General features: G+C 40.0%; 2 protein-coding genes across 2 annotated transcripts; both read left to right on the top strand.

Annotated features, from left to right (window-relative positions):
• The first annotated feature begins 1,808 nt into the window (after positions 1–1,808).
• Positions 1,809–16,924, top strand: LOC129238200 (matrix metalloproteinase-14-like). Its single transcript, XM_054873243.1, has 10 exons — positions 1,809–1,964; positions 2,032–2,184; positions 2,362–2,558; positions 8,086–8,247; positions 8,322–8,611; positions 8,674–8,831; positions 15,886–16,103; positions 16,162–16,265; positions 16,338–16,460; positions 16,518–16,924. The coding sequence occupies exons 1-10, from the start codon at positions 1,809–1,811 to the stop codon at positions 16,853–16,855; spliced, it is 1,899 nt and encodes a 632-aa protein (XP_054729218.1). The 3' UTR covers positions 16,856–16,924.
• A 4,237-nt stretch (positions 16,925–21,161) lies between these two features.
• On the top strand, positions 21,162–23,798 carry LOC129237745 (nuclear transcription factor Y subunit gamma). Its single transcript, XM_054872666.1, has 3 exons — positions 21,162–22,223; positions 22,342–22,533; positions 22,598–23,798. Exons 1-3 carry the CDS (start codon positions 21,282–21,284, stop codon positions 22,934–22,936), a joined length of 1,473 nt encoding a protein of 490 aa, XP_054728641.1. The 5' UTR covers positions 21,162–21,281; the 3' UTR covers positions 22,937–23,798.
• Positions 23,799–24,890: the final 1,092 nt, after the last annotated feature.

Genomic DNA, 24,890 nt, shown 5'->3' with positions numbered 1-24,890 from the left:
GCGTGGCAAAGAAGTAAGAGCCAAGATGCGTGGATCTTAGCCCCGCCAGAGCAGGGCAGCTAAGGAGAAGGTGCTGAGATGATCCCACCTCATCCTCCATACATCCAGCGCAAAAAGGACTCGAGGTAATTCCAAATCTCACAGCATGCATTCCTCGCGCATAGTGTCCTGTGAGAAAACCCACGAGATTCGAGAGCTGATATTTTGTCAACCTCAGAAACTCACCCGATCGTCCCCGGTCCACACGTGACCAGAAGGATTTCGCGACCTTACCGTAATATCCACCTTCCGTAATATCCACCGAACTCAATATTTAACAGGTGTTTGAATATGACCACTGGCGCGTATTTGACGAAATACATGTAGATCCATCCAATTTTTACTTGAACTTCGCAATAAATAAGAATGTGCTCTATGATCTGAAAGTACCGGGAATGCTTAAATAAAACAAAACAGAGTTAAATTTCAGACAAATTTATTTTATCTCCTTCAAAATATGACCCGTCTGAAGCAACACACATGTGCCAACGTTTAACCCGGTCCTCTATGCACTCCTGGAAGGCCGACGAAGGGATGGCCTTCAGCTCCTTCGTCACATTCTCTTTGATCTCCTCTATCAACTAAAATCTTCGTCCATGAAGTGGTAACTTCAACTTGGGAAACAAAAAGAAGTCGCACGGGGCCAAATCAGGTGAATACGGTGCTTGTACGATGGTATTTACTTGATGATTGGTCAAATAATCCAGCACAATTTGGGCTCGGTGCGAAGAATTGTTTGCCCACATTTCCGGCCGGCCAGCCAGACACTAATGATCCGATGGCGCTAAAAAGTGGCAGATGTAAGTCGTACAGTCCTACCAACATAAGAAGAAAATATGGACCGGTTCCCATGTGCGCGGTTCGTTTAAATTAAACATTCCCGGTACTTTCTGATCATAGGGTATTTCGGCAATAACGCGTCGAATGTTGATTTCCAAGAATCAACTAATGGAAAGAGACTAAATCGCACGAAGCAGGTGGCCAGTGATTCCACCAGCCTATATAGTATAGCGCACCAAACGGTGGGTTTTCTGGATATATAATTAGTGTTTCAACAGTAGATTGGAGAGACGTTATTGCGAATTTAAGCATGATTTTGAAAGACAGTTTGAATAATTTTTAAACAATGTTTCGGCATGAGTCTTTTTTCCCCCGGGTTGACGCCCGTGAAGAGGAAATTTCGGCATAGCAGCATGCACGACTTGTAGTCTCACAGCTACACCTACGTTTTAAACACGTCTCCAGAATCTACCACTCTCCCCGTGAAGCTACCAAGAACATAGTACCTAACGGGGTTGGTTAGCTCAAAGGCTCTGGCAAGAGCCTACTCATGAAGAATTCCGTTACCAAAGAAGCCTCAAAGCAACCGAGAACTGCCAAATCGGCAGTCACAGGTTCAACAGTGCGACTAATTTTAAGTTCTTCACCCATGAAGCAAACACTCTTTACTTAATTTCCAAAGTATGCTGCATTTTTCTTTCCACATGTTTAAGTTCAGATCTCTAGCCGCCAAACTAGGGCTTAACCTATCAAACGAGGTTTCAAACGCTCTGTATTTATATTTCCATACTGCACACACTCGCATATGTACGCATATTTACGCACTGGTTGTTGATAAGCTACCGACGCCAAATAATGTTGCCCCTCTGACCGTTTGGCTGGCCGCACATCAAATCAGTTGCAAAATTCCGCTCTCGCAGCGTGGAAGGGTTCGTGCGTGTAAATCTAGTCGAACAGAAAGCGGTGAAAAATCCCAATTTCCTCGAGTTATGACATCATTTATACTCATCGCAATTGCCTACCTGTCGCTCATATGGGGGGCGCAAACAGCACCCATAAATACAGGAACAACAAACACAGTGGATGTTACTCATCAAGAGGATGCGCGCACAAAGCGGAACATCGAAGTGCCGCCACCGGAAATTGTATGCACAAGTACACAAACAAAGCTACATTCAAAATCAGTAGTAACCTGAATTAATTCTATTTTAGTTGAGTTTTATGCGCCGCTTTGGCTACTTAGAACCCAATCCCAGTGATTCGGAATCGCTTTATCATGAGTCGGCGATTGTAGAGGCTATAAAGAATGTACAAAAATATGGAGCGCTCAATCAGACGGGCAAACTGGACAATGAAACATTAGAGGTATTCAAAATGATATGAACTTAGTTCACTTGTACGTGTACGTGTTTGTATGTATGTTGCATAGCAGTTGTTGATAGTGATAAGCGCGCGAAGTATATTGAACTTGAATTCATTAGTTCCAATTTTAATAGCGGAAATGTTTTCGTTATAATTTTCATTTATTTTTAAATATTCAAGCTGTTCACCAAACCACGCTGCGGTGTTCCCGACATTGAGGGCATTCCCTATTATCTCACCAGTAGCACACAACGCTCATTTGTCAATGGCAGCAGAAGCAAAAGAAGTGACTCAGAAGCGGAAAATGATTTTGCCATACGTAAAAAGCGTTTTGTGGTCGGTGCGCCTACTTGGAAGAAGCGGCGTATCAGTTATCTGTAAGTAAATTGCAGTAGGCGACTGCATATGTGAACAAATATTACTCATATAAATATGGTAGGGGTGGTCAGGCTAGGTTAGTTTAGTTTAGATTAGTTTGTCTAAGACAAGAAACTCGGGGCTATAAGACCCATTGTGATACCTGCATTTGCTTTCCAACCGCCAAATAAGTTATTATATAATATTTAAACCGCTTAGATTTTTTTAAAGAGGTACCTAGTCCCTCTATTGAGACATTTTGCAAATTTCCCAGGGATTCAAAGAAATAATCGTCAAGATATTTGACTAGCAATTTCTGCTTGATCTCCACAACTTCTGCAGAAGCTATTGTGTGGGAACGCTGGTAGTTGATATGGTGTATGGAAGCAGGCATTTTATCCTTTTAAGATTCAGTTTTGCCACTCTGGAGACCCTGCAGTTAGTAGTCAGCGACCACCTTGGTTTCCGCGATTACGCCCAAGTCAATCGCAGTGTACAGTCCGTTAAGAGGTAAGCTAAAGTCCTCTACCACTGGTCTGTCAATCCTTTCAGTCGGGTATTCGTATTTTATACTGTGTTCAGATCTATCCTGTGAACCAGTTAGTCTGTTTTAACATGCCTTCTGCTCTAATCCTGAAAGCGGATTTGGCAGCTATCCTTTTACAATAAATCAATAGGTGGAATTTGTAGGATCACTTCCTGTGCCGCTTAAGGCGTCGATCGGAGCGCAACTGTTATTCCTACACAAGCTAATCATTGGACTTTTATGAGATTCTTTAGGTATGATTGTGTCTACACCGCCTCCCGCCACACGATAGCTTTATAAGTCAGAATGAGTCTGATGATCGTATTGTACGTACCGGGATTTATATGATATAAAGTTTGAGACCCCATTTCTTACCAAATATCCTCTAAGGTTAGCATTACTTCATCTATGGACGGTATCTTATATCTTCTAACGAACAGAACTAGTTCAGTCTTGGTTGGGTTAACCATTAGACCCTTTGTTGTCGCCATCTTAGAGAATTCCCTTAACGCTGATAGTCGAGAGAAACTTCCCAGAATGACTACATTGGCCGCATACGCAACTATCTTGATCTTTTTCTTGCTCATGGTGATAAGCAACTCATTTAAGACGATGTTTCACAGTAACGGCGCAGGATAATGACCCGGTTTCTCTGCCTTGGGGATAGAGACCACCCTGACTTTCCGCCATGAGTTAGGGATATACCCTGAAGATAGAGCTTCCCTCAAGATTTTAGCTAACCATCGTTTATCGTTCCTATTGACTGCTGTAACATATTGATATAATTCCGTCCGGCCCTACTGACTTGTATTATTAGGAGGAGTTTCCCGCCCGGTTTACCTTAGTCTCACAGATAATCTCCCTTACAAGTTCATCTATCTGAATTCCAGAAGAACTAAAACTTTGTGCATTGTTCGTCCATTCTTGGCATCCAGGGAAAAGTATTTGTATGAGATATTCTAGTGTTTCCTGCGCTGTTTCTGTGAAGCTGCTCTCCGGTCTTTGCTTGGTTTTCAGGGTTCGTTGAAGAGGCATTTTCTTTTTCGCAGTCTTGAGAACTCAGATGTGTGCTCCAATTCTTCACAAAAGTGAGCAGGCTAGTGCGAGTTAGTTGCTATGAGTACTAAAATAATCATATTTTAATAACAGTGCAACATAGACTAAGCACATTGAATGGGTTTTTCATCTCATGTGAGGAGTGTGCAGAGATTTTAGTGTTCGCCTTCAGTATCAAAACTATGCCCAGCTCAGCTCTAAGAAGTCTGGGAGAGGAAGGTAGATATGTATAACCTTAACCGATTTCGACTAGCACATTCACATTCCTCCCATTCCCGCCTATCCACTAATGTTCAGACACCCAGTAAATGACGACTCCTTCTATTAGCGCAAGGTTTTTCTATCTTAGTTCTGTATTGTCGTGCATAAAGTTAATTGCCCATGGCAGCTATTACTGCCTTTTTTTTTTTTTTTTTTTTACGAGGAGGAAGCATCGAAAGCCTAACCCCGTCAGTATGGGACTTTAACCCGAACTAAACCTCCTACCGTCAAAGTACCGATCCCCCCGGTACAACCGTTAAGTATTCGTCGGGAGGCGGTTTGAGCACTAAGCTCAATGTCCGTTATTGTCCTGATGCAATACGTCGAAAGTAGCATCAGCTTGTTACCAACCCTAAACAGTGGGTTGGTCATCTGATGAGAGAGCCACCCCTGTCATAACAGTACTCCCCCACCCACCATGTCTCTGTCCATCCCACAGGAACGTAAGTTTCTATGTCTGGTATCGTCAGTTTACCTGCATCCAAATAAATTTATCTAGCAAGTGGGCCTACAGCACCACCATACGTTGCTAAATCTACTACTACAGGAAAAGGTACTACATCTACTACTATGGGATTTCAGCTATTGCTATGCTTTCACTTTTTCTCCTTCTCTCCATTTGTCTCAAATCATTGAGTACGAACGCTGACAAATTTTTGATACCATCCCATACTTCTTTAGATTGTAGCATATGTGGGACAACATTGTCCGGTGTTATTCTTTCTGCTACTTGGTTCTCCAACAACTCTCGTTCTTTATTATATCTTTGGCAGTGCAAGAAAATATGCTCCGCATTTTCATTAGCCTCGGCACAAAATGAGCATATAACTCCATCATCATGGCCATATTTATGGAGGTACTCTCTAAAACAACCATGTCCTGTCAGGAATTGCGTCATGTAAAAGTCGACATTACCGTGTTTTCTATCAACACATGCCTGCACATCACTAATGAGTCGGTGTGTCCATCTCCCTTTGGTTGTTATATTCCAGCGTCTTTGCCATTTAGATAGACTCTCGTATCTGATTTTTTTGCGCTCCTCAGCTATTAACGACCTGCCAAGGCTTCGGCTTTTGTCATATATTTTCTTACTTTCCAGAGCCATTATATCTGGGGGCAGTATGCCAGAGATTACCCCAATAGCTTCATGGAATACAGTGCGAAAAGCGCTTGCGACTCTAATAGCGCTCAGTCGAAACAGAGATTTTGTACTCTTGCCGTATGTTTCGTATTTTAGCGCTTGTCCCCATACCGGTGCAGCATACATTACAATGGATTGGGTAACTTTTGCCAGTAGTAGCCTTCTGTTTTGGCTTGGTCCGCCTATGTTAGCCATTATTCGGCTAATTACTGCCTTAAGGGTGTCTGACTGTCAATAAACATACTCACATTAGAGTAAAGGCTAGTAATTCACACGCCGACTCAACTGCCTCGGTAGCAGTTTAGATCCCAACTAGTAAAATGCTGTCCTAATCCAAGCACCTGCACGACTGTTGAAGACATAAGATCCGAGAATAATATCGCCGTTACCAAACCTTCAGTCACTTTAGAAACGCTTACTAAGAAGTTGTAGGTATAGAGTTTCAACCGACGCCTTTCCACTTTGCTTCATTGTCACGCATGGCCTTTTTTTTAAGTTAGCCTGAAGAATGGCGTAGTCCGAGTTGCAGTTTTGTCCTCGTACATTACAATAACTCAATAGTTACCCTCATTTTCAACGCTGATTTCTTTCCTAAGATCTTTGCCCTGATTATGTCCGCGAAATCGACAGCAAGACTCAAATCCTACCGATTAGAGAGCATACATTCTTTTGTCAAGTATCAGAAGTGAATATATAAGGTTGGCCAAAAAGTCTTGCGGTATTTCCGCTTGTCTTTGCAAGCGCGTAATTCTAGTTGTATTCGTCGCATCGGTTCACGCTAGAGCTTTTTGGATAGCTCTTTTCACGTGCTTACACGTGTTTGATTAATTGTTGTTGGCTTTTAGTCGTTCGTGAGTTATAGCGTCGCAAACATGGAGCAAAATAAAGAGAAAATACGGCATATTTTACAGTACTACTACGATAAAGGCAAAAATGCATCTAATGCTGCCAATAAAATTTGTGCAGTTTATGGACCCGACACACTTTCCATTTCCACCGCACAACGATGGTTTCAACGTTTTCGTTCTGGGGCAGAGGTGATCGAAGATGCGCCACGGTCCGGAAGGCCTGTCGTCAAAAATTGCGATAAAATCGCTGAATTGATCGAAAGAGACCGACATAGTAGCAGCCGTAGCATCGGCCAAGAGCTGGGCATAAGTCATCAAACCGTTATAAACCATTTGAAAAAGCTTGGATTCAAAAAGAAACTCGGTGTATGGGTGCCACACGACTTGACGCAAAAAAACATTTTTGCCCGTATGGATGCATGCGAATCGCTTCTGAATCGCAACAAAATCGACCCGTTTTTGAAGCGGATGGTGACTGGCGATGAAAAGTGGGTCACTTACGACAACGTGAAGCGCAAACGGTCGTGGTCGAAAAGCGGTGAAGCTGCCCAGACGGTGCCCAAGCCTGGATTGACGGCCAGGAAGGTTCTTCTGTGTGTTTGGTGGGATTGGCAGGGAATCATCCACTATGAGCTGATCCCCTATGGCCAAACGCTCAATTCGGACCTGTACTGCCAACAGCTGGACCGCTTGAATGCAGCACTCATGCAGAAGAGGCCATCTTTGATCAACAGAGGCCGAATTGTCTTCCATCAGGACAACGCCAGGCCACACACATCTTTGGTGACGCGCCAGAAGCTCCGGGAGCTCGGATGGGAGGTTCTTTTGCATCCACCGTATAGTCCGGATCTCGCACCAAGTGATTACCACCTATTTCTATCCATGGCGAACGAGCTTGGTAGTCGGAAGTTGTCCACAAGAGAGTCCTGTGAAAATTGGCTATCCAAGTTTTCTGACAATAGGGAAGCGAGCTTCTATAAGAGGGGCATTATGAAGTTGGCATCTCGTTGGGAACTCGTCATCGAACAAAACGGCGCATATTTGACTTAAATCGCATTATTATAACCAATTTTATGAACAATTGAAAATTCAATAAAAATACCGCAAGACTTTTTTCACAACCTTACTTAAATATATTTGGAGCTTACACCCTTTGTTGGGTGTTTTGCCGAGCTTTTCCGCACTTTTATGGCAGCTTTACACCGCCTCTGAAAAGCAGATGGCCATTTATGACTATTGGTCTTCAATGAGACTACAGCCGATACCAGCACCTACTTAAGTTCACGTACTGTGTTTAACTGCCAGTTACAAAAACTTTACTTTCCATCTTTGATGTTTTTAATAATCGTCCATGTTTTAAGGATGTTTATACCAAGCTTTTCATTCCTGTAAATCTATTTCTCGGAGTTTGGCATTGCCTGCTTGCGCGATTTTGGGCGAGTTTAACAAGCCGCGCCAGTCACCAAGCGAAGCCAAGTCTCTCCAGCTATTCCGTCCAACGCAGATGAGGCCTTCTTCTTCCTCTACTATCAGCAGCTAATACTTACCGCATCAAATACTTTCAGAGCAGGAGCGTTTGTATCCATTCGGACGACAGGACCCAGCCAATCAAGTCGCTGGATCAATGCTCAAATACCCCTCTTAAATTCAACATATTAATCTTATTACTTTCAGCTTCAAAAAAAAAAATTTTTTTTCTTGTACTCTCCTCTTAGTATAGCCAATTGGTCTCAAAAAATCCCCCAAGCGCAAGTGGAGCGTGACATTGCCCGCGCCCTTGTACTATGGGCTCAATACAGTGGGCTACGGTTTGAACGCATCAACGACACCAGCGCCGATATAATAATGGGGTTCGCCAGACGCTATCATGGAGACAAGTGCGTCAGAAAATGTTCTTAAATGTACAAGTAATTTTTAACTTCCCCTCACTCTTCCTCTACTTTCATCACAGCTTCGCTTTTGATGGCCCTGGCAATATACTCGCGCACGCCTTTTATCCCTACGAAATGGGTTCCTGGGGTGGTGATGTCCACTTCGACGAGGATGAAAACTGGCAAGAAAACTCCACCGACCTAGCAACAGGTGTCGATTTTTACGCAGTTGCAGCTCATGAAATCGGTCATAGCTTGGGTTTGGCCCATTCGCCACACTATAACTCAATTATGTTTCCGTACTATAAAGGACCGGGTGCAGGCACAACGTTAGATTATGACGACACATTGGCAATGTATTCGATATACAGTAATATTAGATTGAGTGAATAGCATATTAGAAAATGTTTTTACACAAACTTCGTATTTTAGTGACTAAGGTTTTGGAGGATGATGTGGATATCGTAACAACAACAGAGAAGCCGGAAATAGTCGAGACCACTGCCATTGTGGAGGAGAGTTCTAAGCAACCAACTCAAACTAGAATACCATCTTTTCATCACGATTTCGAAACTGTAAGAGAGCACAAAGTGAGTAGAGAGGAAAGCCTTTTCCGGTCAGGAAAAGAATAGGCATTTGAGCTTGTATATAAATTTTAGGTAAAGCAAGTATATACGCCTTTCGATAGTAGAAATGCACTGAGAGTTGTGCCAATGAATATCGAGAGTTCCCTATCGGAGGCTTCCATTGATTGGCGAGGGGCGACTGCCATAAGGAAATCCTTTCTCTGTAAATTGATGTTTCAGATCCACTGTGTGATTGGTCGGAGTGACCTAAACCCACCTCAGCCGAGTGTTTTTACACAGAACTACCCTTCGGTAGGTGCGGGATCGATGTCCACTATGAGGATAAAAAATTTATTTCTAAAAAAGTTTTTCTTCATAACAGGCGCGCCTCGCCAAATAATAAGAAACCACCGATTGCATTTCTGTCTTTATAAAGTTTCTTAGAAAAATCATGTAGTTCGGACACTCTTGCATTGAAATCGGAATAAAACTGTAAAAATGGAGGGGCCATTTGTACGAAGGCGCACAATTGATAGAGAAGTCCGTTTCCTTTAGCAGATTTTGCCAAAACTTCATGAAGAGCTTTTTATGCTGGTATAATAACTACCAAGCATAGGTGGGCACTTTGCAGTAACAGTAAAAATGCAGTAAATATAATATTTTACTGATATTGCAATTTAATTTTCATTACCAGTAAACTTTTACTTATTACTGAAAAAAATTTGCAGTAAAAATATTTTTTTACTGATTACTGAAAAAAATTGCAGTAAAACTATTTTTTTACTGATTACTGAAAAAATTGCAGTAAAAATATTTTTTTACTGATTACTGAAAAAAATTGCAGTAAAAAAAATGTTAATATAATTTGATGTTCTATTAGCTATTAGCCTTTCTTAACACAAACATTTCAAAATTTGCATCGCTGAGTTTTTGCCTTCTGGACCGATTTACAATTCCAGCGAATGAAAACAACCGTTCTACAGGTGCAGATGACGGTAATGGGTTATTTTATTTTAAAAATACGTTTTTAATAGCCTGATATTTATTTAGGCAACTTGTTTCTTCTCGTTCGGCCAGGTATAAGAGCGTTTCTTGAAGATAATTTTCCGATTCAGTGGAACCACATTGTATGCTAATATCTATTTAAGTAAATATACGCATAACACAAATATTTAATTGAAAACCAAGTGTAAAAAGTTTACCATTACTTTCATCCTCGAAGTCAAACAATGTTTTTTGAGGTAGTTGAGGTAGAATACGAGTTTTGGCACAGGCTACTTTTCCATACTTGACCACATAAGTGTTGAACATTTTTTTTTAACTACCTCTTCTGTTTGCGTTTTAGCTGTTTCTAAAAGAGCTTTCACAAATCGCAACTTAATGTCAGGGACAGAAAAAGCGGCAATAACAGCATCCCAAGCGTCAGGCTGAATCAGGAAGTACTTTTCAAATCTTTTAAGCAAAGCTTCATGCATTTTTTTGCTACTTTCGGTTAAATACTTAAAACTTTTAGGCTCCAAACGACGCATTTTTATTCTTAAGGACACTATAGTGGGTATGAAATAACCAAAATACATGGTCTTTTCACCCTGAAGGAAGTCGATTGCTTCTGCAATAGGTCTCATAAGCTTTACGTATTCCTCTAAGTACTTAAGCGCACCACTGAGAATGGTAGGAATTTTTAAACGGAAACACAATTCCGCTAAATTGGTTTTGTGCTCCAGTAACTTATTTACGGAATCATAAAGCGAGTTCCACCTTGTTATGCAAGGAGTTATTAAATTCGCATTTATCACTCCATTAACTACTTCTGCAGATTTCGGTCTATTGCATTTATTCCAAAGTTCTGTGCATCTGTGCAGTAAGAAAATATGTAAATATAGAAAATTTCAATTAAATTGAAGGATTTTTTACCTTTGGAAAGATCTTTTGTGAATATCTTTTATATCCTGACTTGAAGAATTCATAATTCTGTTGAAATCGGTTGAAGACAAAATATTTAGAGTGTGGCTCGCACAAGGAAAATGTTTCGACAGACGTGGAGTTACAGATCGAAATTGAGGACCTGAAACAATTGTCGAGCCATCTGATTTACGATTAAGCTCGCAAACTTATGACCGAATAGAATAATCACCTGTTTTATTCCTTGATTGCGCACATGGAAAATATTACAAAAGACTTTATAGTCTAGCGAACCTGACTTGTTGATACCCTGGAAAATATTTGCAAATTATTCATTCTTCTTAATTTAAAATGTACTTATTATTATATTGAAGTAAACTTGATTTGACACATGAAAGAACGTAGGTTAATCGATTCTGACAAAGAAGCTGATAATTTATGTAAAAATAATATATCTTATAACCTCTACTCTTTCTATGTTGTATAGATATGTGTAGCGTGCAATAAATATTTATTGGTCTGTTTTTTTCTTTGCAGTTATGAGGTTATTATTTTGTTATTTAGGAAAATAAGAGAAACCAAAAAAAAGAAAGAATTATTGAGTAAATAAATGATTGAATTTCATGATGAGAGTGTATTACATTTTGACTTCCCATAAACAGTAAATATTATACTGATGCAAATGCAAATCAAATTATATTATCAGTAATTTTACTGCAATTTTTTTTCAGTAATCAGTAAAAAAAAATTTTTACTGCAATTTTTTTCAGTAATCAGTAAAAAACTATTTTTACTGCAATTTTTTCAGTAATCAGTAAAAAAATATTTTTACTGCAATTTTTTTCAGTAATCACTAAAAAAATATTTTTACTGCAATTTTTTTCAGTAATCAATTAAAAAAAAAATTTTACTGCAATTTTTTTCAGTAATCAATAAAAAACTATTTTTACTGCAATTTTTTTCAGTAATCAGTAAAAAAATATTTTTACTGCAATTTTTTTCAATAATCAGTAAAAAAATATTTTTACTGCAATTTTTTTCAGTAATCAGTAAAAAAATATTTTTACTGCAAATTTTTTTCAGTAATCAGTAAAAGTTTACTGGTAATGCAAATTAAACTTCATTATCAGTAAAATTTTACTGATTACTGCTATTTGTAATGCAGTAAATTTATAATGCAGTGTGCCCACCTATGCAACCAAGGTCCTACCGAATTCACTAAAATTTTAAGCAGGCAATTTTAATTCCTACCTATCCAAACTCGACCTCGCTATACCCAATATATGTCCATCACGTGAAAGAAAACCGCACGACACTAGCCACCTATTCACATGCCCTATCAAACCTACTCACCTAACGCCCCTCCCCCCCTCGACCTCACCGAAGCAGCACGTTTTCTGGGCCTACGGTTAGATGGGTTAGACGAAGACGATCGGTAACTACACTGCACTGGCAGGGTTGAGTAAACTGCTACAACAATAACAGGGCTAACATTTATACATTGGGCTTAGATACATTGCGAACACCTACGCTTATAAGCGTTAGGGCTAATGGATGTATGTGAAAAGGGAATTTTAGACCATGTACCGCATACCTTTGTTTTGGAGGGAGATTTTTAAGTGGCAGGTCCCAAGCCCAGCGCACAACCAGATATCCTGGGTTGCTTAGCCTTCTCATTTTCGCTCGCTCTTGAGCGGAAGCTTGGAAGCTACCCAGAGTATAGGGCGAAGTTATGAGGTATTTGGACCATATGAAAAGAACCGTCCTAGCCATTCCCAATTGAATGGCGATCAGGGACTTTCCCTACTTACATGGACTTCGAAATATGGAACCGTACTCTGCGTTGGAGAGGTCAAGTGGAGAAGGAATTAGGTTTGGTGTGTTCAACTGGCACCGGTTTTCACGAGAAAGAAATGACTGGCGCGCTTTGTTGAACTCGACCAAAATCGCGTAAGCGGTTATCGCGCTAATCAAGAAGAAGAGAAGTACCGGATATCATATATATCGTTCCGATATCTCAAATATCACAGACAGACGTACTCAGAAACAATTTAATTTCCTCCATCTTGGTACAAAGGGAGTACTCAATTCATAGTTGAAAATTATTCAATATAATCTTCGTCAGCTACATTAACCTGCTACGGCTTCGACCCAAAGCGTCTATATGCACAAACCAATTTTTCTTTGCCTACTGTGATCATCACTTTCATGATGACGGTGGCCTCTGAGCGGACTCAGCCTCTCAATCTCCCGTGAGTTCCCTTTTTAATTGTTTCTCAAGACATCCAGCTAAACGGAGTATTATTGTATACGTTTCCACGACAGTCGGTGCTACGTTACCGAAACGACCCGGATTTATATCCGGCCAAGGACTGTCACTCCAGCAGCATTCCCCGTAAGTAAGGGGAATGTTTATGCTGCTACAACAACAACAACACAACATTATTGTAATTTTTTAGATAACCTATATGCCTCCTCGATTCTAGGTAAGGTTATTATAATTTGACGAATAAAAAATGTGGGAAATAAGATTTATATCTTCGTCACGACACACTGATTTTGAGTTCTAACAAATTTCTAACTATTTGATCTGCTTTATTTATTCTAATCTGATTTGCTATGGAGACTAAAGCGCAGCATCAAGGTAGATTAGATTAGGTTACTGTTCACTAGACAGGGCTAGTATACTGGGGCGGCAGCCCTTGGTCGGGAAAAACCCGAGTCATTCCGGTAACGTAGAACCGGCTGCCATGGGAATATTTTTTTTTCCGTTGCAGTTGAATTGTAGAAGCTTGAAGCTTCTCGGTAATGTCGGTGTAACTCGGGGGGGTTAGGGACGAGTGGGGTTGTCTACATTGGACCTGCTGCGCAATCCGCTGTGGTTGTTGCAGCCTGATGGTGGTGGGCGGCCGCGCCTCAGGAGGCGGTAGCGGGTGCAGAGCTCTGCAGCAGGGGGCAACGTAGACAGTTGTCCACTCACGGGTGGTGCGCAGGCCAGAACATCTCCGAAAATGGCACCAGCCATTGCAAGAATTGCATTGGACTGATACCAGATTGCGAGGTATTACGGTCTGACACACGGAACAGACTGTGCGGGGGACCAGGAGCTGCTGGTTTGTCCCCGAACTGGGGTTGGAGCAGGAAGGAAAGGGATGGGTTGAGTCGGGGGAGTTGTTTTGCTCCGATAGGCTCCTTACCGTGGAGGTGCGGGTTGTGGTGGCGGTTGGCAGTGCCGGCCTATCAGGGGGAGTAGTAGCCGTGGAGGCATCAAACGCCTGCTGGCGAGAGCAACACCGTGTGAACCACTCCCTATGTGTCTTAAGGCCTGAACAATTCTAACGCTCCTCCCGTTGCACTTGTTACACCTAACCGAGGTGGAGTTCGGGGAAGCCGTTTATGGCAGACGCAGCAATAGAATACCTCTGGCCCAGGGTTGGATTCGATTCCAGCCCTGAGGAGAAGCATTTGGAGCAGGCGCGTGACTTATTCAGCTATTTCTTCCACTATCTCATTTCGCTCTATGCCTTTATGTCCCGGAACCCAATATACACAAAGCCTGCGGTTACGAGCGAGCTTGTTAATTGCTACCTTGCATTCATGGACATTTTTGGGTGATAGACAGTACGATTTTATCGCTTTTATAGCCACTTGGCTATCCACGTAGAAGTTTATTGCGCAGTTAATTGTTGATTCTGTAGTTACAAGCTCTGCTACATCATCAAGGTAGCTAACTAGAACTAACAGAAGAAGGGTTGGCAATGTCACAGAAGGAAAATTAATGACATGTTGAAGAATCATCGCAGATTTTGAGTGTTTCTGCTCTTGCCATAGCAAAACAAATAGCCAACCACCAGAAGTGAGCTGTGAGTTGTTTTAGAAGCAGATCCTGAGATATTTTATTTAAGGGGCGATTCCCATTTCAAACGCCAAAAAATACGGTTTTTTTATGAATTTTTATTGGGAAAACTATCAGTTGAATCTTTTGAAAAATTTACAGCCATATTTATTATGCATTATATAAAATCAACTTCAATTTTTGGTCGATTTTATGGAAAATTGTGGCTTTGACAACGCTCGAGGTGAAATTTCTATGAAAATTCCTGGTCGCTGGCCGCCACGATAACTCAGCTCCAGGTTATCTGAAAGGAAAAATTCAAATGGCATTTTACTCCTTACGAATATAGTTTCAGTATGAGCTATTGAAAAAAAAAATCGCAAATTAATATAACTGCGATGGTTGAAAGAGGAAGTTTGTTTTTTCGCACATTTTTTCCTCGGATTTTTATATATAAAAAAAAGTCGTGTATGTATCTTATTTTCCGTAGTTTATGATACAGACAGATATTATTTCGAGATTCGGGTCAAATTTGACAGCAATCGACCGAATAGTTCTCGAAATATCATGGCGGCCGTATAGAAAAATGTTGTTTTGAGAAAAACGCATTCAAATATTTATGTGAAAAAAGGTATATATTTAAGACTCACAGCATTTTCGTGTTAATCAGCTATTCCAGGACCATATAGTACTCCCTCTTCCTCTTCGATTTGCTGACCCCGACGTAAAATTCGAGCTTCTTTCGTTGCATTAAGGCTCGGCTATTGCTCGCGCGTTTTCTCAGTATTATGGAGCGCACCGAGTTCATTGATCACGCATAACTTCGTCAATTTAACGAATTTTGTCATGAAATTTTGCATAGAGTTCTTTGAAAGTATAATAAACAAGAATCGGTCAAAAAAACTAAATCGATTTTTTTAAGCCGGTAAATGGGAATCCCCCCTTAACAACACGAGGCTCTACTTGCAGTTGTTGTTATACCAGCATAAGCATGCCCCCTATACAATTAGGAAATGCTGCTGAAGTGACAGTCCTTGGTCGCATACAAATCCAGGTCATTCCGGTAGAACCGACTATCGTCACCCCAACAACGTTCGTCTTCTCATTGTAGCGCAGCTCCAGACAGAAGTTTGGCTGCACCACAGATGACTCTTGAAAGAATCGGAAATTGTGCTGGTCACACTCAGCTAAGCAGCAGTCAAATAAGGAATCATCCTCCAAAGATACAGAGCAAAATAAATCAACGCCGTTTTATTTTTATACATATATGCCATGAATTAGTGATAAAAATCTCTACTCTAAGTCTGTATATTTACGCTTTACTTTACTTTCTTCTTACAGAATCGTTTTGAATTCAATGACACACAATCAACTGAACTGGAAAGCTCTACAACGCTACGCACTACTACGGCAATAACGGATGTCAAGCCGGAACTCTCCAAGATACCCAGTATTTGCCAGGGCAAATTCGATGCGGTCAGCGTTTTAAACGGAACGGTTCATGTCTTCAAGAACGAATATGTCTACAAGCTAACGTCGCGTTACACCATCATGAATGGGTACTTTAAGAAATGAATCCATCAGTTTTGTTCATTAAAAAAAATATGTTTCGCTTAGTTATCCCCTGAGTATTTACGAAATGTTTCCATTTCTGCCGGCAGACATAAAGCGTATCGATGCAGCTTATCAACGCTACGACGGAGCTGGCGTATTTTTCACAGGTATCGAAAGCTAATGTCTTCACTTACACCATTACGACAAAGAATTCAAATCTAACTTATATCCTCTATTAGGTGACAAATATTGGGTGTTCAGCTATGCGCAGAATATGCATCCAGCTCTTATTGAAGATAGTCCTTTGCCGATAGCAAACTTGATTAGTTACGTTTCCAACATTGACGCAGTAATGATGTGGCGTAAGTTAATATTTCGCAGCACATTGAAAATCTTTAAATTTGACGTTTTGTTTTCAGCGAAAAATAATCGGACCTATATATTTTCTGGTACGAAATTTTGGCGATTTGATGATCGTCTGCGTAAGTTAGATGACGGCTATCCAAAGTCAATGAGTCGCTGGCCCGGCATACCGAATCACATAGATGCAACGGCAACGTTAAGTAATGGCAAAACGTATTTTTTCAAAAATAATATTTACTGGTTGTACGACAACGTCAATGTTCGGCCCATGCGCGGCTACCCTCGACGCACTTCAAGCGCCTGGTTGGGCTGTGTCGCATCGACTAGAAAGCCACTACGTAATTACAACACAACAGTAACTTTTATTGCACCTTCGACTTTGGTTTCGAGCTAAGTTTCGACTTATCCTTAGGTTTCGATTTACATTTTGATTTAGCAATTGAATTAGGAATGGATTTAAACAATGCACTGAGACTCATATCTAAAGTATGTAAATAATACAAAATAAAGAAGTATGTGACGCCTATACTGCAGTAAAGTGAGGTCAGTAAAAGCGGCATAAATGGCAGTTTTTCTTGTAGGCCCAAAAGCGGACTGAGAATGTGTTCGTAGATTGGCAGCAATGAAAAACCAAATAAGTAGATGTCTTCGATTCGATACATTTTCAAATCGGGTGCGGTCGGATGTAGGCGCACAAATTGGCCATACATGAAGGCCATATAGGCCATATAGAGAGCGTATCGCAATAATAACAAGTTTGGCTGAAAAAGTAAAGGGAAGAGGGAGAAATATCCAACTGCACTCAGCCAGAAAGCATATTTAGCGTCCGTTGAATCAAGTAAGCAAAGTAAACTGGAAAGAGAATTCTCGCAGTAACAAAAACACACAAGTTAGCACACCAATGACCGAAATACTTACCAGAGTGGCAAGAGGCACATAAGTATCGCCTTTTCATGGACATGCCAACCAAACATAAAAGAAGCACATGAGCAGAGAACAACAGCGCGTAGAAAAGTGGCTTTCGATGTTCTATAAAATAACTGATTAGATTATATCTTAATGAAAAAAAACTGTTTTCCAAACCTTTTCGGTGTAAAGAAAAAAAGTTTGATCAACACTGGCATCATGAATAGCAACGTCAAAACAAAAGTTACACGCGGTGATATATTAGGCAATGCTAGTGGTTCAAATTCCTGCACCAAACCGGATGATGTTGAAGGTGTCGACGCATTTGAAATACCCAGCAATTTGGCAGCCACTTTATCGGCGACATTGTAAAGTGCCCAGAAGTTTGGGGCCCAATAAGCGTGTGTTAATCCTCGCTTGAACGGAAAAAGGCGGCTCAGCACCTGAAAATAAAAGATGTGCTTAATTTTTTAGAAACTAAGGAAAAAGTAACTTTCACCTGTGGTAATTGATTGAGAAAAGGTCCAAACGAAGCTATGAAGGGTGTCAAGCCAACAACACCTAATTTAGCTATGCATTTGTAGGAATTGCGCCCAGCATCAAGGCAATAAAACTTCAGTAAGTAAACAGCAAACGCAGGTGCCATATACAAGAAGATATGTTTAAAATTCAGCAATAGGGCAAAAGTGAACGCTGAGAGTAAGTACCGTTCCTCCAGCAAAAAACTGATACTCAGCAGCAGTATACCGAATAAAAAACCATTGTACTGAAAATGTATATGATCCACAAAAATTAAACCAACATTAAACAACAATAACACTTCCGCTGCGAAATGTTGCTGCGACTTTTTTGGGATGTTCAAAATGCGCAAGCATCGCCAAGTTCCAAATGCGTATAACAGATCTGCAAGTATTACCGAACATCGTTGGAAGTAAATAGTGGCTGTAGAAGCATAATTCAGATTTCTAACAACTAGCATTTGCGGATCAACTAGATGAGCCACCTGCGACAGCAGCCATTCAAAATATGCAAAGAATGGTGGATAGTCTAGTGTCCATTCGCTGGTCACATCGTAATACCACTCCTTAATTGGTAGAGAATGAGTGATAGCTAGCCAATTGCGATGTACCTCGAAATCTGTGGAATGGCTAAATGACACGTCAATTCTCACATGTAATGGTTGTAGATAACATATAAACGTGAGATTTACACTTACGGCGCTGGAACAAGCATCAGCTTAAAAGCGCTCGAAATAGCAAAGAGCTTCCAGTAATGGCTCTCCATTTTAATAGGAACCGAAACACGGAAATTTCTTATGGATTCTATAGGACTTTGGCAGCGCAGCAAACTCAAAACATTAACATCAGTGCCGGTTGTTGCAGGGCGATGCAAACACTTAAGAATAGTAAAAGGGAATTGGGGATCATTCACAATGAACTGAAAAGCACAATAACCAAGTGTTGCCGTTTCAACTTGACTTGAGTACGAAATATTCTAATACGGAAATTTTATTTCAAACTGGAGATGCTGGTTAGTAACTGTTCGCACATCTCACTATTAACTAAAACTAGAAATGGCAGCACCAAAGTCGGCAGAAATTGGTTCCAAAGTTGTGTTAATAAATAGTAGTAACACTAAAGATGATTGTAAAAGGCGCGTTGCAAAAAGGCGGTTGTATTAAAATCTTTGCCAACACCATACTGGTAATAAATCTTATCACTGAAATCAATATGACAAAACTTAGTTCTGGCTCAATTTCTCTCTTGGAGTTCTAAGCAAACACATCTTTCTTTCAGCGAAAATTGTGTATAATTCTGAAATTAAAAGCTAATTAGATTATTTTTCATTTCCCTACACCCTCTCTTTCTATTCATGGGGATTACACGCATTCCGCGTGGCATGTATATATTTCAATAAAATTTTGTTTCTGTCAGTTTTCGACTATTTGCTGACGTTAATTCTTCTAGGGGTCCAAGGATGGTAGATTACAAGGTGTGACTATCCGAATCAAAATTTTGAGAGTAACTTCAACTGGGGGTTCAGCAAAATTGTGTCCGCCCATTTCACACGTAAGGACTTGAAGGTCTTACGACCTTTATCTGCCGTTGTTCAGACGGCAACAAATTAGCTTAAACAGTGCGTCGAGTTTTTCGTATTTCACACACTCAATCTCAGTTTTTTCGTAAGCAAACCGCTGTCACGTCCGTTGATACGTCAGCATATCTGCTAAATCCTTCAAAACTACTTTGTGCCGCTTATCGGATGTTGGTAACACCCTCTAACTTTTGCCCATAATGTAAATTCAAATAACTATTCTACCACGCTATAGAGAATAAAAAGGTGACGCCCTCCGAAAACCGTTACTTTATTTTTCGTGATTTTGACAACCGGATGACGTCAGCACTGCAGATAAACAAGCAAAATGAAGAAAAGTTACTTGTTTATAAATACTCAGTGAATGGCTAGGTAGTATCGTGATTTTACTATTTAGGATTTTTAAATGAAACAAACTAATTAAAATTATTTTTAAATATTTTGCTGTGGGAAGGTGGAAGTATTTCTTTGTATTTGGTTGTTGGTGTTGTAACAGCATGAACATTCTTCATACGGGGAGTTTTGCTGAAGCGAAAGTCCTCAGCCGAATAAAAATGCGTATCGTTCCGTTTATGTAGAAACGACTGTCGTGGGAACAAATTTCGTATTTAGTAGTTTCCATTGCTTCGCTTACACTTCCTCATGCTTTTCTTCGATTATTTAAGGAGATGATATCACTCCGAATTTTGAAGATACAATCATGTATATGGTCTCTTCTATTCTAATATCTTTGCTCGACTAACTTGACGAAGAATTTACATGTGAAAGCAACAACAAAATTATCGTGCAAGATTCGCCACTCCGAGTATAGTTATACCTCATTAACCCTTTCGCGATATTGTTGCCATATGGCAACAGTAAACTTTAAAAGGCCGTCAACACTCTCTTGTAAAAAATATCAACTTTTTTGTTAATATACATATTTTCAAAAATTGAAGTTTAATGGTTAAACAGAAATAAAATAAATGATAACCGCCCATTATATATCGGTAATACAACATTTTTAAAGAAAGCCTTCTGGCATATAGCACTTCACTCTGACATTTGTATTTTGCATTTTTAGATTTTTGAGGCATTTTGGGCAAATGTTTTCAACAATTTTTGAATAAAGTATATAGAAAAATGTTCAATCTGTCATTTGGCATATAAATATTTTTTCGCTCGCAGCTTTAAAAGTTGTGCTAATTTTTAAAACTAAGCTTGTTGGCATATGGCAACAAATTTCTCGTAAGGTGTTAACTTGCATTAGATTGCAGAAGAAGTTTATTTGCGATTGAAACCAATACAAAACATTTGTTGCCATATGGCAACATTAAAAACAACCTCTTAACAAAAAAAATCAAAAAAAAATTTATTTGTATTGTTATTGGTCCTAAAATAAATACTCAGACAAAAATTTGGATTTTTTGGATGGCGCAATAAAAAGATGTAGCGAAAGGGTTAAATTGGTATAACTCATTATCTTACAAACACATGCATTTTAAGGCAGCTCTATTACGGCGTTGCCAGGATATGTGCATTTATTCAACTTGCTATCACTTGGCGAAAAGAATAGGCCCATTCCATCATTATTGTATTGTCTCAGTGTTGTTCCTCTGTTACTATAAATATCTGAACATGAAGTTAGCAACGTGATATGTTCATTGAAGAAGAGGAAGCATATAAATGAAACCAATAAAAATTGGAACACAACAGTGACAGCGACGAGTTCGACGCCAAAACCATATTTTGCTAAATTTTTTCCCCATTTTACTTTATTGTGAGAAAATATTTAAAGAATATTAATACAGCATAACAGGTAATTAAGTTTGATTGGAAAAATGTCGCACTCCTACTCCAATGCACCGAGTAGTAGTGGCGGCTCGGGAAATGTAGCCACTACGACCGCTGGTGGTCGTCATGGCCCCAACAGTAATTCGGCGAACGCAATGCAAGTCATATCGTCTGGAACATATAACATATCAGGTGATGTGCTAGTAAGCAGCAGTAGTGTGCCCATCATTCCTAAAATAAAACAATCGCCAAAAAACACGCGTATAACAAATGCCCGTAAGCCCCCTCCCACCATCGATAATTTCTGGCAGAATATCATGGCGGATGTACGAGAAATAAATCAAGTGGACGCAAAGCATCAAGCACTGCCGCTTGCACGCATAAAGAAGATAATGAAATTAGACGAAAACGCAAAAATGATAGCTGCTGAAGCGCCGCTTCTATTTGCGAAAGCCTGTGAATATTTTATACAGGAGCTGACAATGCGCGCCTGGATACATACCGAAGAAAGCAAACGGCGTACACTTCAACGATCAGATATCGCACAAGCAATTGCAAATTATGACCAATTTGATTTCCTTATTGATATTGTGCCGCGTGAAGATATCAAGCCTAGTGCGAATAGTGGAATCAAGAAGGAAACCCCATCTCAACACGCGACGGTAAACACGGCGAATTCGACAACCAGTGGGCCCATAAAGATGGAATCCACGGAAGGAGAAGTATTAACTTTTAGTGCACTAAACTCGGATGCACTTGCGCAGTCAGCGGCCCAAATACAAAATGCGCCCCAAGCACACTCCACAATGCATCCGCCACAGCAACTGCAAATTATACAACAACCATCCGCTACACATCCGCAGCAAATGCAGTACTTCATTGCAACAGCGGATGCGTTGAATGCAGCACACGGCCAAAATACAGCACCACAGCAGCAGCTACAAATCATACAGCAAGCGGCGCAACCGCAATATTTTATAACAACACATGTAAGTAGGGTAGTGGAATAAATAGAACACTGACTGAATTAAGCACTTTAAGATTAAGATTTAGTATCCGGTTTCTGTTTAGTCCTAAGCGTTTATAAATATAATTTTTCTCCATTAGCAACCCCAACAACTCATATTGACGGCAGGACCCAATGGACAATTCACCGCTACACCCGCGCCGGCCACTCCAGCGCACCAACAAGCTACTATATTACAAAATTTGGCGCAACATCAACAGCAGCAGCAGCAACCACAAATTCAGCTGCTGCAGCAGGTGGTGACACCCACAGGCGAGTTGACCAACGTCCCTGTAAGTGAAGCTAATATCTGTAATCGTATTCACTAGTTAAATATCAATTGTTTACTTTTTTCAGATTGCAATCAACGCAAATCAATTAAATTTATTGCGTTTGCAAATGCAACCTACAGCAACACAACAGTTGCTGCATCTCAACACTTCCAACAACGTCCCAGTCACTACCTCTCACAACGTTGCTACTGCTCAGGTTCAAACACAGCATCATGGTCAGCAACAGCAGCAGCATCATGCTAATGCAGGAGCAAACATTTTTATAAATGCCACCCCACAAGTTGCTGCAGCGCAGCATCAACACCAACAACTGCAGCAGCAGCATCAGCACGTGAATGTGGCGGGCGCGTCGATTGTCGCTACAGACCGTCCTTTAGGTGGTACTTACAGACCGAATTGCTAGCCTCCGGAGCTCATTTATCATCAACAAGCGCCACCTACTTATCACAATTCTCTCACAGCGAAAGCGCATAGAGCGACACAATATAATGGTAGTGATCACATTTGAGACGTGGATATCTGTTTTAAGGTCTTTCTTTATATTATAATTTTCGAAGATAAACGATCGGAATCTCTAAAATTCTTCGTAAATTATGCTGATGCATATATCTATAATTCAGTGTACTCTCACCTAAGGGACAACCCCCATAAGTGGACACTTTTTTTTCAGTACATACCAGAAATCCTTGAGAATTTCGGAACAATTTTTCTCTTGAGCGGGCAATCCTCCCGTAACATATTATTGACTTTTTTACACTTTTCTCAAGAGTGGACAAATTTTTCAGTCCCTTAGGTGTCCGCTTAAGAGAGAGTACACTGTATATAAATATATATATAATAATTATATATATTAATTTAATTTAATAGTAAATAGACTTGTAAGTGTAAATAGCAAAATCTGAAAGGCCAAATAGATTTTAGTGCTAAGTTTCAAAAGTCAACAAACTGATATGAACGGCAGCAATACAGGTTTAAAGAAATTAATTCGAGTCTGTGATTAATAGCCGCAGTGTAAGCTTGTATATTATTACGCCGTACGTGTGCACATACAAAATCTATTTTAGAATTAAATAAAAGTTATAAAATGTAATGAAAAGAATCTTTTAGAGTATGGGTAATATTATGTAAATGTGTTTGCGAATGTAGGCACGCATGAACGAACACTTAAAAAAATACAAAAAAGTAAATCATTTAGATGTTAATTATGTATGTAAATGTGCAAAAGTTTAATACAAATATATAAAGTAGTCATTTTAAATATTGTACTTGCGCTATATATTTTTTATTTAATCGGTTTCAGAGCCAAACCAATTTTCGATTGCACTCTTGAGCTGAGAGTCTATCAAATGTCGACTAAATGTCGTGTAAAACGAAACTCACATTGTAAAGTGTAAAAGAAATTATTTTTTGGTTTTGGCCCTCACGAGGCTATTTACTATTCATATATGAGTTTCCAAGACGTTGTTGTTGTTGTAGCAGCATAAACATTCCCCATACATGTGCGGGGAATGATGCCGAAGTGACAGTTCTTGGCCGGATATAAGTCCGGGTCGCTCCGATTACGTTTCCCTGACGTCTCGGTCCTTTCCTGAGTATTGCATTTCGGTAGTTTCTCTAGGCAAGCAGGTTCAGAGTTTGTAGCCACTCACTCTGGTAGTTTTTACTTTAGTGGTTTTAAAGTTAGTAAAAGCCATGAGAAGAAGAAGAGAAGAGCCAGCTTTCAAAAATGGGTTCTAATTATTTGCGTGTTTCAGATCTCTTTGTCTTGCAGTGCTTTGTAGTTTGAACTACGAGACGTTCCAAACGCGTTCTGGTAGCTATTTAAAAGTGATCGAAGCGAAAACTTTCGATAAATCAAAATCTGCTTGAATAATTTTCTTACTTGGGCAAAGTTTTTAAAAATCTATTAAGCCGATGTCATTCCACACCGATGAGTTTAAAAACTGACAACGCAAACAAGACAAGATTTAACAGACACTATTTGATCAACTCAGTGCTACTCTTTATTTCCAATGTGGTCAGGTGGTTTGTCACAGAGAAGCCCACAATCTTCATACACTTTTTTTCTCTCCATGAACGACATGGTTTCATCGCTTATGGAAATCAAATGCGCACTATTGACTTTGTTCTCTGATGATATAAAGGGTGATCAGATTGGAGGTACTTCTTCGAATATTGTTATATTTTTGACAGATCACGCATGACTACTGTTAGGTTAGTTTAGGTAGTAATGGTTGCCCAGAGAGTGGGCCCACTTGAACTGAACGAAAGAAGTTTGGTTCATCCTTTGTGATACCATTGCAAGAGGGGGAAACAGAGGTGAAGGAAAAAGGACGAAAGGGAGAGGGGTTGGGGAG

This window comes from Anastrepha obliqua, chromosome 2, assembly GCF_027943255.1.
Source record: "Anastrepha obliqua isolate idAnaObli1 chromosome 2, idAnaObli1_1.0, whole genome shotgun sequence".
In the NCBI taxonomy this organism is placed as follows: Eukaryota; Metazoa; Arthropoda; class Insecta; order Diptera; family Tephritidae; genus Anastrepha; species Anastrepha obliqua.
The sequence above is the reverse complement of the archived record's forward strand: the minus strand, read 5'-3'. Positions and strand labels throughout refer to the sequence as shown.